This window comes from Brachycentrus maculatus, unplaced genomic scaffold (genome assembly GCF_059751285.1).
Source record: "Brachycentrus maculatus isolate JH-2025_06_01 unplaced genomic scaffold, ASM5975128v1 h1tg000017l, whole genome shotgun sequence".
Classification (NCBI taxonomy): domain Eukaryota; kingdom Metazoa; phylum Arthropoda; class Insecta; order Trichoptera; family Brachycentridae; genus Brachycentrus; species Brachycentrus maculatus.
In genome coordinates this window covers 635823-656175 of record NW_028280771.1, presented here as the reverse complement: position 1 = coordinate 656175, position 20353 = coordinate 635823, and the positions used below count along the sequence as shown (strand labels likewise).

At 33.7% G+C, this 20353-nt stretch overlaps 2 protein-coding genes across 3 annotated transcripts in view; one reads left to right on the top strand and one right to left on the bottom strand.

Moving 5' to 3' along the window:
• The first annotated feature begins 565 nt into the window (after positions 1–565).
• LOC148313175 (protein FAM114A2) lies at positions 566–13264 on the top strand. Its single transcript, XM_088266298.1, has 9 exons — positions 566–1232; positions 2324–2518; positions 4104–4356; positions 5378–5599; positions 6505–6630; positions 6749–6884; positions 8369–8599; positions 8926–9055; positions 10271–13264. Exons 1-9 carry the CDS (start codon positions 687–689, stop codon positions 10343–10345), a joined length of 1914 nt encoding a protein of 637 aa, XP_088122424.1. The 5' UTR covers positions 566–686; the 3' UTR covers positions 10346–13264.
• Positions 13265–15313: 2049 nt separating this feature from the next.
• The window catches only part of LOC148313174 (uncharacterized), a 31197-nt gene continuing 26157 nt past the window's right edge, over positions 15314–20353 (bottom strand). The window contains exons 11-14 of one of the 2 annotated variants that reach the window (XM_088266420.1): positions 19799–20045; positions 18445–18565; positions 16884–17056; positions 15314–15407 (exon numbers count right to left, since the gene is read on the bottom strand). In XM_088266420.1, coding sequence (XP_088122546.1) covers positions 16901–17056; positions 18445–18565; positions 19799–20045 — 524 coding nt within the window. In that variant the 3' untranslated portion in view covers positions 15314–15407; positions 16884–16900. Of the gene's footprint in view, positions 15408–16675; positions 17057–18444; positions 18566–19798; positions 20046–20353 lie in introns of those variants that run through there. The other variant, XM_088266414.1, reaches the window with a different exon arrangement.

Sequence of the window (20353 nt, the reverse complement as noted above, 5' to 3'; positions counted from 1 at the left end):
AGAATTGTTATTTAGTATTATTATTTCGCATAAATTCATAAAATTACATATGCATAAGATCCTGTTGCATTCAGCATACAATTTGATTTTGTGGTTTGTTTCTCAAAATGACTAAAGTGCAATATTTACCTTTCGTTATGTAGAGTACCATTGATGATAATCCGGTGTTAGTATTAAAAATGGTGTGTAATAATAATTATACTATACTCTCTTATTAATGTCAAATTATATCACAAATATCAAGACAACACTGGATTGAGACAATGCATTTATGGGTGAGGAATAAGTAGACTGGGGTGAAAGTATTGGTGATTATCATTTTCCAGTAGGTACTCAAAATGACGATCAAAATGCAGTTTTTGTATTTACTAATTATGAGAATAATATAAATAAAAAACAACATTGTTGAAAATATGGTTTCATTTTTGAAACCAAATATAATGATGTTTTATTTTCAAATAATCCGCCAAAATCATATTCTTTGAGTAGGTACTCAAGTATATTATTTCTTATAATGGCAGCACAGTTAAAATGTTGCTAGAAAAAAAAACATAGAAAAATTAATAATCTGTGGAAAAATATAAGACGTCACGTTCTGTCATCGCGCTGTCATCGGACACGTTAATCAAAATATTGTTTATTTTGTGCGAAGTTTTAAAAATATATTTTACTTCGGTGTTTAAAAAATGACAACCTCCGATAGCGAGGCCTTCGAGAGCGCCGATGAAGAGATTCTCGACGTTAATACAAACAAATCGTCTCATGTAAAAAGCAATGTTGAATCGACTGTCAAACCAACATTGCCCTCGAAAGATGATCAAAATAACTCGGTGCGGAAAAATCGCACAGAATCAACGGACGATGATAGCAAAGACACAAAAGGTAACGAGAAGAAGAAAAAAGGTAGGCCTCAAAGGCAGCCGATTGAGCGCAAGCCAAAACAAGCTACGAAATTGGGAGTGAAGGTACCTGAAACTGTGAAAGTTGCACAAAACCCAATAAAATCGGTTTCAATCGACGCAAAAGATGAAGTTGATGCTCAAGCTTCGCAAGAATCAGGTTGGTCGGACAACGAATGGAACGATTTCGACATAGAGACTAAATCTAAAACGCCTGAGAAGTCTACACCCAATGTTAATGTCAAAAGCTCCGTTCAAAATGTCGAACCAGAGTCAAAAGAAGAGGACGGTTGGGATGATTGGGGAAATGAAAATGATGATCTTAAAAGTCATGTAAGTATTATTAAACTTTATTAGTCACTATTTCGACGGCCCCTACGTAAAGTACTCTATCTGCAAATCTGTTACTTTACAGGAGAGAGCTTAGAAGATTTTTTCAACATATTTTTTTTATTAATTAACGGTTTTATCTGAAACTCTAAACTAGTATTATTCATTAAAAAAGTGATAAAATAATGTATTAAATCATTTTAAAACTTTAAGCTTTGTCAAAATTAAGTAGTTAGCGTTTTAGGAGTTCAGTTCATTTTGAAAATTCGATGTAGATAGTGTTTTATACGCCTGAAAACTAGGTGTAATTTATTTTATATATTTTTTTATTTGTTTATATTTGTAGATAACGGTCAGTTGATAACATACACCAAATATCTCAAAATTGACAAAAATGTAGTTTGAGCACTTTACGTAGGGCACGTCGATTTGTCAATACAGGGAAACCTCTATCTATTGTTCCTCGAATAATCGTTTGTGTCGTTTATTTTTTACCCCAAATTCATTTCTTACAAAAATAGATCGTATCGATCGTCATCACCATTTTAATTTATATATGAAGTATTAAAATCAAACATTGATTTTTAAAGTCTACTAAATTGTGTTTTATTGTTGAAAAAAAATTGTGACAATTTTTTCGCCTTGTTATGGCATTTTCAAACTACTATGAAGATTAAATGGACTGAGGGCGCTTGTCTACTACTCGGAATTTTAAGTTGCGGCTGTTTGGCTTAACACGGCTTAAGGCTTTCTTATAACTGGCCTTTATCATATACAATCACAGATTTTACTCTATCTCTTTCCTTTACCAAGATATTCACTCGCAAAATTGTATTAATTTGATACATGTTTTAACAAAAAGCATCATTTTATGTTAACTATAAACTTGTTTATCTCAAATTACGGTTTTAAACTTGCGGCTGTTTGCCTTTGCACATTAGAATTGCACCAAAACGTAACAATTTTACAAGCTAGAATTCCCGGTCATTTAAAATCATTTATAATGGAAATGTAACATTTTGGCGAGGACTTCCACAGTTGAGGGTAAGGCCAAGTGTTTAATACGTAATGGGGAATGTAATTACTTTTTTCAGATGTCAGAAACCTACGGGGCTCAGCGCACCGAGGCGGATTTCAACGCCCTGGCGGAGAGGCTCAGCTCCCTGGGGGGGCGCACTGCGGCCCCTCCGGAGGACCCCCCGTCAGGGGGTGGCTGGGGAGGGTGGGGGGGCTGGGGGGCGAGTCTCCTGTCTACGGGGGTGTCTCAACTCACTTCACACGTGTCGCAGGTAGGCCTGACTTTGAAAAATCATAGAATAATGTTGAATGTGATGTTAGTTTGCACATTTTTCATACAAAGCGAGAGTTAAAAAAATATATATTTAACCCTAGAATTCTTAACTATTGTGAAAATTAAGATGGCAAAATAACAATGCCCGTAAAAATCAATGTTCGCGTTGTTCTTGCACCCCTTGCATCACAGTACCTTCCTAATTTGCCTTTAATTTTTGATTATTAACATGTCGCTCACTCCTTTCAAGAACGTCATAAATCAAAAATTGTCACTTTTCAGTTGTGCGTGTTTTCGGAATGCCCAGAAAATGTACTATATCACAGCAAAAGCGGCATATTTTAAACTTGATATTTACCCGCTACAGGGCAGAAAGTGTTGTTTTTGCATTTTAAAGAAAAGATATCGTTTAATTATTTTTTTGAATAAACTAAATATTTTTCAAATGGAGAAAAAACCTTCTGGTTTTACCTAAAAAGATCTGTTGCACAGTAAAAAGTTCAACAAGTGGCTTGATATATTTTTTTAATACATTGTATTTTATTTTCAAACTTTAAAAACGTTCTCCTGAAAAATCAAGTTTTTTGATTTATGACGTTCTTGAAAGGAGTGAGCGATGTGTTCTCAAGTGTTCTCTTAAATCCAAAGAATGTTACTATAACTTGTAAACTAATAAAAGTTTTTGATTATCTTTTTATTTCTATGCCATATTTTTTACGAACGTTTAGTAACAACGTCACTCGTAGATTAGTTTAGTAATTTAGTGTTGATAAAAAATAAATAAAATTATTTGGAGTGCGTCCAAATTTTTGTTTACAAATGCTGCATTACACACCCCACATAGGGGCTGTTATCAATATTTTTATTGGTGTCTCAACATTGATTATTGAGATGCCAATGTGGAAATTTGGGCATTAATGGGAATTATGACTTGTCATCTGCTGGTATAAGTGATCATATTGTACACATAGGAATATGTACTTTGAAGTAATAAGTAGTATCCACCTTTCGACACTGTCATAAAATATATTTCGCATTCGACTAATCGATTCCTGAATTTAAGTAATATACTAACTAACTAACTAACCATTTTAAATTAATGTTTTACTTAGTAAATACCACTATTTCTTAAAATCTACTGTGACACGTGTTTTGATGCATTCCGCATCATTTTCAAACATCGCATACTATATATTATACGTATATTATACGATGTTTGAAAATGATGCGGAATGCATCGAAACACGTGTCACAGTAGATTTGAAGAAATAGTGGTATTTACTAAGTAAAACATTAATTAAAAATGGATAGATTTTACCACAAAGTGACTGCCGAATGAATTAATGAAATAACTAACTAACCATCACGCCGCTTCTCCGCAGGGGTAGGCAGAGAGAATAGAACGCCACATAATTCTGTCCTTGCAAACATTCTTCGTCTCTTCCACGTTCATGCATCTCCTCATACATACCTGCCGATTGTTTCAACTCCTAACCTGATCACTTTCAAGTATTTGGCATACTTGAAAGTGGTCATTTGAGTAATATAAAGTTAAAAATACATTTTCTTGAAAATTTTTCCAGGGCTTCACAACGGTTTCGAATGTAATAGAATCCGGTATGGGAGCTCCGGATCCTGAAGAGCTGGTGAGGATACAGAAAGCGTCTCGGGAGAAAGCGGAGAAGGAGATGAGGGAGCAGCAGGAGAAGGGCTCTCCCGGCGGGGATATGAAAGAATCCGACAAGCCGGCAGAACAGCCCGCGGATGGAGAGGATTCCGGAGTATTCAAGTTCGGGAAGCTGGTGTCTAGTGTCACCAAACTCGTAGAAACAACTGGTAAATGAAAAGTATAATTAACCTGTTTGAAGTGTACATGGTCATATAAACAAAACTTTCCTCTAAAGAGTATGGGTGTATATCATTGTTCCGCAAAGTGTGTGCTGCGGCACACTGGTGTACCGTGGTGATTAGTTAGTGTGTCGCGGAAAAAAGTCTAGTTTTGTGAAAATAACACAATTGCTCCAAATTTTGATTGCCTGTGCTTAATTGAGTAGGCTCACATTTGGCATTAAAAATAATATTTTTAATTAATGTTTTACTTAGTAAATACCACTATTTCTTAAAATCTACTGTGACACAAGTTTCGATGCATTCCGCATCATTTTCAAACACCGTATACTGTGTTGGAAAAGTTTTGTTTTGTCACAGTAGATTTTAAGAAATAGTGGTATTTACTAAGTATGTAAAACATTAATTGAAAATGGATGGATTTTACCACAAAGTGACTGCCGAATCAATTAATGAAATTAAACATAATATCTTAAATATGTTACCATGAAACCCTTATCCGCACCCCAATGGTGCATAGGGCACTGCGTCATATAAACGCAGTGTTATCTTGATCGTTTATACATGAAGGAAAGGTGATCAGCCCTCCGCTTCAGGTACCAGTCCAGGGTAATATTGAATAAATATGACAGTGAACAAATCACTTATATTTATTTTACCCCCCTTGGGAATCGAACCCGGGACCTCCAGAACGGTAGCCGAGCGTGCTGACCATTACACTACGGAGGCAGACAAATGTTATGTTACCATAATATGGTAAATATGCACCTCTGAAATTTCTTAATTTGGTAGGTGTACCTTGAATAAAAAAAGTTTGCGGAACACTGGTATATATGAATGGTCGCGCTTATAACTTAATATTTATAGATTTGGCGTTCAATTTGTAGAACTCCATTTTAATTTATGTATCAAATATTAAAGAGTCTACTAAATTATATTTTATTATTAACAAAAATCAAAATAAAAAATAAATTTGAACCAGTATTCTTCATAATTGAATTATTTGTAGGCACTGCCGTGGTGTCCGGCGGTCTGGACACATTGGAAGAGATTGGCAAGAGGACTATGAGGGTGATTCAGGGAGATGAGCCGGGCGGAAGGGTGAAGCTTTCCACACTGCTCCGAGAGGCCAAGGATAGCGAAGAGGAGATGCCGCCTAAATCTGACCATGGAGACAAGAAGATGGACAAAAAAGCACCAAGATTTGAGGCTCTGTTCGATGATTTTCAAGGTATACTTGTCACTTATCTCGTCTAGTAAAATGATTTAGTGATCAACTAAGAAATCAAGAGATACACCTCTTAACCGGCCTTGAGGGGACCGACCCATGGCCGGATAACGAAAAAACCGGTTAAAGAGAAGGTAGTGAAAAACACATTTGCAAAGAAGAAAAAAAAAGCAATTTTTTCAAAACATTTATAAAACGGAACTTTTATTCCGTATTAGAAACTCACACAATAAAAATTATCATTTTTCAAACTGTAAAAAAATTATATATATAATTTATATTTGAAGCACTAACTTTGTGATTTTCCATTTTATAATTAAAATGTAACTTTGTTTTAAAATATATCACTAAAAATATTCACTATAAATATTTTATTATAACTTAATTATAAAAGTCCGTCATTAAATATGTTTCCAATCACTCATCATCCCTGATCCCTTTTGACTGTGACTGCCAATCAACACAAAAAAATAAAGCCACTTGAGATCTACCTAAGCTTCTTTCCCTAACCGTCAAAATATTTTGAATATTGTTTTAGTATTAATCAGTCTTGATAAAGAAGCGGTTAGCTTCGAAACCGGTAGACATTATGATTAAGTTAATTAATAAAATATTTATAGTGATTTTAAAACATAGTTACATTTTAATTTTAATTGTAAAAAATATCCACAGGAAAAAGCTACACATGTTACTGCTTGTCTGCGTGTATTTTTTCTGACACTCAGGCTCAAAAAAGTTCGCTATCCCTGCACTATAAAATGAAGATACATGGACAAAATCAATAAACAACCGGGATTGCGTGCCATTGATGATGATGCCAATGTTGAATTTTTAACAACAATATTTGCTCAGGTGTCTTATTTTTGCTCCAATTCCTTTTTTTTAAATTTTTCCTTGAATTGTTTCAGGGCTGGTTCATTTGGAAGCTCTTGAAATGCTCTCTAAACAATGCGATATGAAGATACAAATTCTACTTAGTAATGCCCAGGGGAAGGATTTGGTTGAATTAAAGGAAACGTTAGCACAAGTAAAAGGTAAGATCTTTAATTCTTCATGTCTTCAAACCAACTTTCCAAAATATTATCTCTTGATTTTAAATTTTTACAATTTTATATTGAAATCAAATCTCAAATTTCTCATGGATCCATTTAGAAATATGCGAACTGCCGGATCCTGACGATGAAGAAGATGACACTGAGGGAAAACTGGATGTGGAAACCTTGAAAAACAAACTGCAGGAAGCGACCAAGGATCTAGGAGTACCACTCACTTTCGAAACCATTTTGAAGTAAGTGCACCTTTAAATCGGCAGGACGAGGTTATACTTGGACTGTCTTATCTTACGACTGTCACTGTAGCCATTCTTGATGCAAACTTGAAAAGAATAACTAAATAATAGGTACTGTAGAACGGGGCTACTTGAACTTTGATGTGTTACATGAGCCCAGTACAAAAAAATATTTAGATCTGTATTTGGTCTACAATAATGAACGTATCGACATGATTCATTGTTTCCCTGACAGGTGACACTTATACATTCATTATTGTAGACCAAATACAGATTATTTTTCTTTGTACTGGGCTCAAGTAACACATCAATGTTCAAGGTTGTACGGTATTTTAATTTAAAATTTTACTTGGTAAATACTATTATTCCTTAAAATCTATTAATCTAAATCTTCTCAAAATATATTAAAATGATTAAGGTAGATCATTTAAAAAAATTAAAATTCATAATAATAAACCCATAATTAAACAATATGACAATGACTTAGCCCTATTGTCCATGTTCCCACAGGTAAAAAAAAATAAAAAAAATAAAAATAAGAAACAGCTCTTACCTCCACCCTCCCACGTCCTAAGGATACAACCAAATAATTAGTTTCACTTAGTAAATCCACTATTTCTTAAAATCTATTGTGACACATGTTTCCATGCCTTTCACATCAATTTCAAACACCGTAATATGGTTTTTGAAAATGATGCAGAATGCATCGAAACACGTGTCAATAGATTTTATGAAATAGTGGATTTACTAAATAAAATTTAATTTAAAAACGGATAGATTTTACTGCAAAGTGAGTGCCTAAGATTTAGACTTAGCTTCACATGCAGCGTTTGAAAATGACGCAAAATGGATCGAAACATGTTGCTCACTCCTTTCAACAACGTCATATATCAAAAAACTTGATTTTTCAGGAGATCGTTTTTAAAGTTTAAAAATATAATACAATGTATTAAAAATAAATATCAAGCCACTTTTTGAACTTTTTACTGTGCAACAGATCTTTTTAGGTAAAACTTGAATGTGTTTCCTCCATTTGAAAAATATTAAGCATGTTTTAAAAAGTAATTAAACAATACCTTTTCTTCAAAATGCATAAACAACACTTTCTGCCCTGTAGCGGGTAAATATGTATCAAGTTAAAAATATGCCGCTTTTGCTGGGATATAGTACATTTTCTGGGCATTCCGAAAACATGCACAACTGAAAATTGACGATTTTTGAAATATGACATTGTTGAAAGGAATGAGCGATCTGTCACAGTAGATTTTAAGAAACTGGCATTTACCAAGTAAAAATTAAATCATAAATAGATACACATCGCCACAAAATGGCTGCTGAGTCAATTAATGAAAATAGGTACATATTCTGAATTGCTTCATTTGCTTAACGTTAAGTCTGATTTATTGCTATCTTGTATAGCCAAATTTAATCATATTTTTTAAGTATTCATTTTTATTTTATTGAAAATATCTATCGTTGTGCAGATGTTGGGAGGATATACTGGAGGAGACAAGTCAACCCCTGGAGTCGGGCGGAGACAGTCCAGACTCCGGGGAAGGGAGCACGGTGGAAGCCGCCGAGGACATCTCCCACTCGGCCGTGTGCAGCCTGGCACGCTGTTCAGCTCTGTCGGTGCAGCTCCTGCAGAAGGCCACGGCGCTGCTCAGCGTGAGGGAGAGGAGATCCACCGCCGACGAGGCTGATGGACTCACACAGTAAGGAGAGATTTCTCTATGCTATAATATATTTTTTACTTAGTGGTGTAATACTGGTTAGTGTATTTAGCTACCGTACTGGAGGTCCTAGGTTCAATTCCCAGCGGGGGGTGAAAATAAATACATATTAGTGATTTTTCACTCTAATGTTTATTAATTCTTACTGGTCCCTGAAGCGCAGGAGTGATCAGCTTGCCTTCATCTGTTAATGATCAAGATAACACTGTGTCAATACGATGCAGTGTCCTATGCACCATTATCTCCACCCTATGGTGTAACCTTTAACCTTTTACAAATACTGTAATACATATCATTTAATATTTCAGGCTTACGGCAGTTCTGTCATCACACATTGGCGAAGTAGCGGCAGTTTATTCCCAGAAACTTCACCAGATCGCACAAAAGTGCCAGCATCAGGAAAAAGTTAACGAATTCATCACCAACATATTCTTAGAGGTAAAAAGAATTATTTATTATTTATTATAAATAATATTAACCTTTCCGGGAGTACGAAAATTGATGTCCGACTTTCTCTGGGGAGTGGGTTCTTTTTACATGAAAAAAAAAATCTTCATTAAATCGATGTATTATAAAGATAGAAATTATGTTCAAATTTTTTTTTTAAAAACGCCCATTCGAAATATTTTTCAATCATTACAAAATTACACACAAATATCCACAGATGTCATTGCTATACAAGTTACATCATTCTAACTGACAGACAGACTTCGACGTTCATTAACGTCGATACTCCTTTGAGGAAAATTCGTACTGACGTTCATTACGTCCATACTCCCGGACAGGTTAAGATAATGCAGTTCAATTCACATTCATAGAAATCCACATTACCCACCGAAATACCCACCATTATATGTACTGCTATACCTAATAATACCAATTATTGTTAGTATATCGCTCACTCCTTTCAAGAACGTCATAAATCAAAAATCGTCAATTTTTAGTTATGCATGTTTTCGGAATGCCCAGAAAATGTACTGTATCCCAGCAAAAGAGGCATATTTATAACTTAATATTTACCCGCTACAGGTCAGAAAGTGTTATTTTTGCATTTTGAAGAAAAGGTATTGTTTAATTATTTTTTTTTAATATACTAAATATTTTTCAAATGGAGAAAAAACCTTCAGGTTTTACCTTAAAAGATCTGTTGCACAGTAAAAAGTTCAATAAGTGGCTTGATATTTATTTTTAATACATTGTATTATATTTTTAAACATTAAAAACGTTCTCCTGAAAAATCAAGTTTTTTGATTTATGACGTTCTTGAAAGGAGTGAGCGATATAAGGACATTTTGTAAATATTTTTAGTCAGGGTTTGATAATGTCTTAATAAGACGAAACGCGTCACATATTAACATATATATAAATAAATGTAGAATTCAATCCAATACACCTTGTTTAATTTTGCATATATTACCCAACAATTCAATATAGAATTCTACCAACTGTCTGCAGTTACAATAAATATTTTACAAAAGTGTTGCTATAAGAACTGCACCCGTTGTCCCAATTATTTTCAACTCCCTTTTGATAGTGTATGAATTTTGTTGCCATATTATAAAATGTGATGCTCAGACCATAAAAAAATTGGCTATATTTCTGGCCAGTGTTATATTTAATATTGTCTAATTAATAATTGTGTATTTTTTACAGGCTAGGAAAGGTAGCTCGTTTTTGCAAGATGCATTCCTTCTGACAATACCAATTCTCCAAGTCGGTGCTACATAACACATAAAGAATCACCAGTTATATACCTATTTAAATTAGTCACTTTTATACATACATATATACATAATCAATTGAAATTTAATCAAATCTCTATGGTTCTAGTATACCAAAATAAACAATACATAGTCATATCCTTGACTCACATCTTCTTAAAATATGCATTTGTAAATTGAATGGCAATTACTACTATTATGTACAGTTAAATACTACTTATTATCCCTTATCGGCACCCAACGGTGCATAGGACACTAGATCAAATTGATGCAATGTTAATTTGATTGTTTATTATATGAAAGCCAGGTGATCAGTCCTGTACCAAGATTTTGGTGTTGGGAGCATAATTAGAATCATCCAGCGAAAGAGCTTCTGATAGATATATTTACGAAAAAACATCAACCATTTTGTTAAAACACGTTCCATTTTGAATATTTAAATGATAATTTATTTGTTTTACAATTTTATAATACATCTGTTATTTTAGAACAAAGCTTGAGCCATTTTGATGTTGGTTGGTACATAATTCTAAGTTTGCTTTTAACACCCTCAATTCATTTACATTTGTATAAATCCCAAAAACCTTTGTATCACAAAAAGTTCATTTTAACCAAATTTGGGGTAATTTTCTCCGGTTCCCTTACCGCTGACTTAGATGCTGATGTTGGTATTGAATACGAGCCTTATACAAAAGTGGCCTTTTTCACATTCGCTTTAAAGTGTTGTAGCAATATCTTTCAGGTCAAGAGATAGATCACAGAAACGACTCCTTTGGACTGTGTAACATTTATAATGTGAAAACACTTTCACATAAATGTTACATAGTCCAAAATTCTAATGAACTACAAAGGTGGAATAGTGAATATTATGTGTACTCTTCTTTGTGCAACTCATACCATTAATGTAAAATACTTACATGTTTTTTTATGTCACTCTTCTCAAAATAATCACCGTTGCCCCTGTTGCTGCGAGTGTATTTACCTAGAATTTTCACTCATGAATTACATGAAATTATAGTAACTGTAAACATAAAGAGTAAATCCACTCACGAATAGGCGTAGGCTATGAAACTTAAAAAGTTGAAGCCTGAGTAGGGTCATGATAAGCGGTGTTGCATAACCCGTAGCTAGATTTCAGACACTTGGACATTAGGTAATTAAAGGAAAAATGCCCCTGTTGCTCATAAACCTATTATTTTAATTTTGTAAAAAAATGGTTTCAAAAAATATCGGTGTAAAATAGTAAATAAAAAGGTTAATAATTAAATGACACGGAGCCATGACAGGTTTAAAATACGGGGATTGGGTATGTAGAATGTTTTTTAAATTAAAATTATAATCAATTTCATTGATCTTTTATGCATAGCCATATTTAATAGTTAAATGTTTATATGTAATCAATCCACCAGTTTACAAAATTACACCAGATTTTTTTAATATTCAAAATTGTGACTTATATAAATTTTATCTTATTCAATAATGTGAGGAATAAGGTGCTAAAAGAACATTGTTGTAATTCTTTGCTGGGTATATGGGAACCCCAAGAAAATATTGTAAAATTTTAGATATTTAAAAAAATAATAATTAGCAGATAATTTTAAATATGTAAATAATAGCATTGTTATTGTTAAAATTTGAAACTTGCCACAGTATATTATTGATGAATAAACAAAACTATTTAAATATTAACTGCACCCTTGTAAGTGTGGCCAAAATTTTGGTTAAAGAATATATTTTTTTTACACGGTTTTAACACAAAAAAAATGTGCATTATTAACCCTTACTGGTCCAATGTCGAATCTCATTCTACATCGATTTTTTCCTCTTAGGTCCCATGTCGGATGTTATTCGACATTTTTTCATCATTAGTATTATTTATTTAAATTCCAAGCTTACATTTTTGTCACTCGTATCTATTACATACAACAGTATGCGGAGCAGAGGACAAGGGATTTTTTTCAAATTGGAATGTAACTGTCTACCTAGATTTTTTTTTAATTTTGGGGAACCGGTAAGGGTTAACTGTTACCGTGAAAATCTACATTCATGTAGTATGCTTATAATACAAAAGTTTGACTAGTTTTCATTTTTAAAAACAATGAATTATTTTACTCACCAGATTTACATGTCATATCACAAAAATTTTGAACCGATATATTATTTATGTTTTAATAATTCTGTGTACTTTATGATGTAAGTTTTGTACTGACATATTGGTGGAACTGCATTGTATATAATAAAACATACCTTTATAGCTTTTAGTACTTTTATTTTATTTTACCAGTGACCGAGTTTTATCATGAGTGATGATGTCATGATAAAACTCGTTCACTGGTAAAATAAAATAAACGAGGTAAAAGCTATATGATAGTTGTTTTCTTATATTTCACAACCATCATAAATTCTTGTTCATCATAAATTCAATTTTAATTTCCTTTACAATCTTCTGCAAAAAGTATCAATATAGCATAATTTTATATGCCAGGTTAATTATTTTTAACGATTGTATTGTACATGTATCTGAATACATAATGATGAAATTATTATTATAACTGCATTACACATCAAGATATGAATCCATTTATTGGCAGAAAATATGTAATTTTTTTGTATGTACTAGCATAAAGCCCCTTTTCCACATATGAGAAAATGAAAAGAAGTTTGTCGCGAGTTACTTGCACAATCAATTAGGTCAGAATTGAGAAATTACAGCTTGCGGTGGTGTTTCCACATGCAAGTTGGTCCTGAAAGTACCTCTATGAAACTTCCGCAAGTTTTCTTGTGTGTAGATTCAGGGACTGAAAACGTACTACATATATGTGTATTTAAAGTTTATTTGCAGATGTTTTGTTTCCAGTTTCATTTATTAAAATTTTGCATGATATTAATTAAAAATTATATAGTAAAATAAATGTGATTTAAAATACTTTTATTTGGTTTATTCATTTAAAAATTGCCAATGGAATTGACCAATGGAACGCACATTACTAATCGCTCGGTAAAAAACACATCAGTGTAAAGGCAGTTAATCACTATGATGATTGTAGCGAACGAGAATCTGGATTTATAAGAGTTGTAAGCAAAAATAACTACATATTGGTCCCAATTGAGATCAAGTAATTGAAGAGCGATTAAAAATATATATATGTATATATATATATGTATATATATATTTATATATATATATATATATATATATATATATATATATATATATATATATATATATCGTCCGCCTCCGTAGTGTAATGGTCAGCACGCTCGGCTACCGTTCTGGAGGTCCCGGGTTCGATTCCCAAGGGGGGTAAAATAAATAGAAGTGATTTTTTCACTCTCATATTTATTCAATATTATCCTGGACTGGTACCTGAAGCGGAGGGCTGATCACCTTTCCTTCATGTGTAAACGATCAAGATAACGCTGCGTTTATATGACGCAGCGCCCTATGCACCATTGGGGTGCGGATAAGGGTTTTATTATTATTATTATATATATATATATATATATATATATATATATATATATATATATATATATATATGTATATATAGTGGTCAGGTTAGGAGTCGTAACAATCGGCGGGTATATATATAAATTAATAATACAGTAAAACAATAGGGATGTAGATAATTTTTTATTAATATTACAAATGTAATTATTACAGTGGACCACAGTTAAAAATGGACGGATTGATTACTCGTAATTAAGGCGTAACCAAAAATATTCTTAAAACCTGTACTGTTGTAGATAATACATGTCAAATATTTTAAAAAATTCGCATTGTGTATTTTTTCCTATTAGAAAAGAGAGAAGAAGAAAGAAGAAAACTGGTGTATGTCATTGGTTTTTTAAAGTAATTTTTCACTCTAATATTTATTTAATGTCACCCTGGATTGGTACCTGAACAGCAAGACTGATCACCTTGCCTTCATCTCATTAATAATCAAGGTATCACTGTGTCAATGCGATGCAGTGCCCTATGCACCATTGGGTGCAGATGAGGATTAGAATAAGAAAAAACTAACAGCAAATTTTGTTGCCATATTGTAAAAAAGCGAAGCCAATCCCAACAGAACAGGTTATTTGTATATTTTTGGTCATAGTATACAAAATTAGTTAATACATTTAAAAATGGACGGAATTCTTAATTAAATACTAAAAACTTACTGCTTAATATACATGTTCATATAAAGAATTTCATATTGATGAAGACTCGTTCACTGCAAACAGTTATAATAAATACTTATTATTTTTTGACATCCCATCAAAGATGAAGAAGAATATGAAAGTCTGGGCATTTACGAGGCTGACGACCATCATAGTGGGTAGAATTGGTGAATGTTACACGTGTGTAAAGTGATCACTGAAACCAGCCTATGATGGTAGTCAGCCCCGTAAATGCCCAGACTTTCATATATTTTTCTTCATTTTTGATGAGATGTCAAAAATAATATGAAAAGTAACTCCTATAATTGGAGATAATCCAGATTTGTGAACAAGTATTTGGACACACTAAAAAATGTTGTAAAGTTATAATACTAGTGATACTTTATGATATCCTGATATGGAAGCTTGAATTTGATCTAAAAATTGTACATATGTTTGGAAGAAAAAAATTTGGACGGTCCTGGGTGTCATTTGTAATGCTGAAAGCATTTCTGTATGTATTTTTATGTATTAATTTACACACAATATTGACTCACATATTCTAACCTTGGGAGGCTTCAAGCCCTGTATCGAGTTGGATCGAATTTCAAAAAATCAATTACACATTTGATATAAAACTAAATTTGTAAAATAAAATACTATAAATAAAACAAGAGTACAGTAGACGCTCTCTTAACCGGCCTTGACGTGACTGACCCAGAGCCGGATAACGAAAAAGCCGGTTAAAGATAAGGTAGTGAAAAACATTTTTTTTCAAAACACAAAGAAAACTTTTATTCTGTATTAAAAACTCATCAACTGTATTAGAAACCAATTAACATTTCATAAACTGTAAAATATATGTACAGGAAAAAGCCACACAAGTTCTACTTGTCTGCGTGTATTTTGGGCATGAGGCATTCCTAGAAGTAAAAAAATCAAGAAAAAATATGTTACATAAACAGTTTTCAATGAAAAGATAGAAAATAAGTGAGAAGAGCTAAAAACTAAACTAAGTGATTGCTAAAACCAGCCAATGCCAGATTGTAGGCCCTGTAAATGCTAAGACTTGTATATTTCCATCTCAATGTCATGTTTGTCTCTGTTGATATATCTATAAAAATCTAGATATTACCCTATGGGTTTTAATCCAGTATTTGTTTACAAAGATTTGAACACAACAACTTCTAGATTCAAGATGATGCCAAAATAAAATTTTTAAAATAAACTGCAATTGAAGTTACATTGTGATTGTATTTTAAGAGTTAAAAAAACAAGTTTTTTAACCAACAAAAAAATGTTGCGAGCTGCAAAGCTTGCAAGACTGCATGTTATTAATCACTGATGTACAAGATAAATAAGATATGTTTTTTGAAGTACGGAAAATTGGACTGCAGCATGCGATAAAGGGAAACGTTTCCATTTCTCCAAATTCAACCGGCAGTTGAAAGAAGATAGAGGGAGAATCGTTTCTACAAAGAGCATAATAAATGTTTTCTCAAGAATATACAGTGTAAGCCATAGTTAACACATTGTTTGCAAGAAACGCTTAAAAGTGTCTTTTACATACTGTTGGTAGAGATCGGGAGACGCTTATATGCGTTCTATTTGCTAACTTTTGTAAGAGCATGAGATGCCAAAAAACATTATACATTTCGGAATTGGGTTTGCGGTTACTTGTGATTAGTATACGATCCTAATTAGGGTCGGGGTTGATAAAAAAACCGCCTGACAACAATGTGTTAACAAACACTGTCATATTTCTTGACATATCTAAATCCGTTTAATTTTTGTAAACTGCAGACACATACAATTTGTAATGGAGTGATACACAGCAAAAAAACTGAGCAGAAATGCTTTTTATGATAATTTTGAATCAAATTTGGCGATTTATGGCAACTTGGTCACTCATATTATTCATTACTCAATGGTTCACCCTAAAGAAGAGCATTTAATCTCCAAATTAGTACGTAGAACAGGGCTACTTGAACTTTGATGTGTTACTTGAGCCCAGTACAAAAAAAAATTAATCTGTAATTGACATGATTCATTGTTTCCCTGACAGGTGACACTTATTGTCAAGATACTTCGATCGATACCTCAATCAATTTTTTTTTTGTACTGGGCTCAAGTAACACATCAAAGTTCAAGTAGCCCCGTTCTACGGTATGCATCTTTTTTTCCATAACTCTGGGTTGAATCCTTATTGGAAAAATACATCAAAACATGTATTGTTATACTACATATCGTGTCTATAAAAAATGATCAACAATTTTATTTGTACTCTAGGTTCTCTGACCGGCACCTCTTCTAAAGAGATTGTCATTTTAATTTTGAACACATTTGAATTTGTAAACGTTGACTAATCTTTTATTTCGCTTGAATATTGTAATATTTACGTCTATGGATACTAGTACTACGCGTCACTGGTGCCCGGTAGTTTGTTCAATTCACTCCGAATGGCCTGCAGCAGTGGCAAGGCGGGATCCCGCGAGGATAGTGCAGCATCAGGATTGAGGATGTCGCCGTCACCGGAGCCCTGGCGCACCGCCCCCGCACTTGTCGATCGTGACTGAAATTCAACTTGAGTTATTTTTACCTGTCGTCAAGTTCAAACAGTATCTGAGAAGATGAGTTTTTTTAAACATTTATTTACTACACCATAAATTAGTAAAAACAATAGGCGATTAGGCTATTAATAATTGTGATCAATTCGCAAGATCAAACGAGATAAAACTGTTCATTAGTTTTTAAACAAGAAAGATACAATGAACAAATATATTTTTGACATAAACTTTGTGGAATAATGGGATGATTTTAATAAAAAAATATAAAACTTTTTTGCCACTTTTTTGAGGCCACTTTTTTGTTGTTGTTTTATGTTAAGAATATGAACGTCTTTTGAAAATACCAAAATGTCACCAGAATGCTTTTCTTATCATGATCAGGACTCCATTACGGCTGTCATTTTTGGACTAAGTTGATTCTACTTAGTCCAAAAAAGCAAAAAAAACGTACTACAAAAAAATGTCCCTGTTTGGACAGCCTCTTATACATATCTAAAATTTTACCAGTGCATAGTTATCATATTACGCTGAATAATTTTTGTAAACTGCTGACAAATAATGTCTCATGACATAAGCGGCATGTCATATTATCAAGTGAGTTATGAAGCCATATTGATAATAAAAACAGATTTGTGGTGCTTTAGAAAGATTTTGTTGAAACTGAGTTTAGAGGTTGATGTAGAAAGTAAGTGTGAAGCTTTTGGTATATTATTAATAATGAAAATAAATATTATACACAAATATTCAAATTCAATACTAGTTTTAAAATAGAAGTTGTGACAGAGTGGGACCAAACTCGGTAACACTAACCACAAAACATAACACGAATCTCCATTTGTCAATTAAATGAGATTTAATGATAAAAGAAAACACTTCGTTTTTAACCACTTGAGTTTTATTACAGACTACATGTTTCAGAAGTTAAACTTCCATCATTCAGGTCTGTATAGTAACTAAAATATAAAATATAAAATTGTTCTATGAATAAGGAGAGGGGAAAGTAAGGGGAAGGGGTTAGTCAAGGGACGGAGTTTGAAAACAAAGGAAAAATGGAAAGCAATGGTGAAGAATTTTGAAACAATATATTATTTAATAAATTATTATTAGAATTCAGGTTTTTTTGGATTTCTAAATTTTCAAGATAATTCATAATTTGGCCTTTATGGAACAAGGTGTAATAATTTTGATTTATGAGAGTGAAATGAGTGATTAGTATCTATTATGTGATTTGCAAATTCCGAAAAATAATTACTAACAAGACCACTATGATGTTCTTTAAGTGGTAAAAAACGAAGTGTTTTCTTTAATCATTGTAACATGTCTTACCACAAAGTTAATGCCGAAACAATAAATAAAATAAATGAGATTTAAACATGGTCCATATAATACTTACCATAGGCACAATGTTGGTAGAGCCCCAAGCTGTTCCCTGGCGGGGTAGTGGGGGCCGCGGAGGGAGCGCTGTTAGGGGGCGCTCCGATCTCTTATCTGACAAGTGTATTCCGACTGGAGCACTGTAATAAACAAGAACTCATTAAAAAAAGAGAGTAGCCATTAACTGTTAGAGTGCTGAGAATCGATGCGTCGACACTCATATTTTTTGTCAAAAGTGCGGCTGTAGATACACTGTTGATGACACCAGTGTATTTTGACAGTTGCGACTGATTGATAAGAACACAGCTCAAGAAAATACCTCCTGGATTGCGAAAATGTCTTCTGGATTCGGATTTGCTGTTGTGATGCGAAAACCATGGAAAACTTATCAAGAGAAGTCAGACTGTTGACTATCATCAATAGGTCTTATTGGTCTTCTTCAATGAATTATTTGCCCGGCCACTGAGGTATATCCTGTCAAACAGATTCATCGGAAGATCTATATTTTGATGGTTAGACTATACGAGGTGCAGCCAACTGGAAGATACATCAGTGAGATGATAAGCGTAAAATCAGTGATTATTATCCGCCTCCGTAGTGTAATGGTCAGGACGCTCCACTACCGTTCTGGAGGTCCCGGGTTCAATTCCCAGGTGGGGGATCAAATAAATATAAGTGATTTTTTTACTCTAATATTTATTCAATAACGCCTTTAATAATTCTTTAACGCCTGCATCCTAACAGTGTTGCAGTACGGAAGTGAGTCGTGGCACCTCACCAAAGCTCAAAGCAAAAAACTAGCAAGTTTTGAAAATAGGTGCCTGAGGCGAATACTGGGTATAAAGTGGTATGACTTCGTCAAGAATGACGAAGTGAGGAGAAGAACTCAACAGCCCCTCATACTGGAAGTCCTAAAGAGGAGAAGGTGGACATGGTTGGGACATGTCCTTAAAATGCCACCTGAGTGCATCAACCCCTCGTGTCTCTTCTTCCAACCCTGAGGATTCCGGCGCACCGGAAGGCCGTTGAAGACCATTCACCGATTATACTCAGCGGAACTTCGAGACGCCGGACTGACCTGGGAGGAAGCCAAGGAGATGGCGCGTGACAGAGTGACTTGGAGACGTCTCGTGTTGGCTATATGCTCCACCTAGGGAGTGACCATGGAAAGAAGAAGAAGAATATTTATTCAATATTACCCTGGACTGGTACCTGTACCTGAGGGCTGATCACCTTTCCTTCATGTGTCAACTATCAAAATAACACTGCGTTTATATGATGCAGTGCCCTATGCACCACTGGGTGTGGATAACTGTTTGAATTAATGAATAATAATTATTAAAATAAAAGTAATAATAATATTTCACACAAACCCTTCTTTGGAAGAATGTCTCCTAATATCCGGCGGTAAGGCTGACTTGTCTGCATTGGGAAGGTTCCTGGTGTTATCTGCCGCTCTCGACTGCTGACCACTGGAGACTGTAGACTTCGGAGTGGTGGTGCCGCTCCCAAATAGACTGAACGCATCATCCACCAGTTCGCTGAAACGCTGTCGCATTTTGGAGATGTTTGCTCCGCTTGCGCTATCAACCCCATCATTCCTGAGATCTAGTTTGCTATCTGAAATTGAAGCCATGGTGATTCTTTGGTTTTGCTGACATATTCTGATGTCTCTATTATTCTAATTTATGACTAGTCATAAATTAAACCCTGAAGAGGGCAACAGGTTGTTGCCGAAACTGGTTGGTAAAAATGTGAGTGGATCAAAAAACAAAATCTTTATATTTCTCAAAATAATATAAGCAGGTACTACATACTTACTAGGGTAGGCAGTATAGGTAGGTAGTAAGGTAAGCTAGGTACTACTTAGTAAGGCAGGGTAGGTACTGGTTGCGTTTTTATATGTCACGCGGGTAAGTTAGTATAGG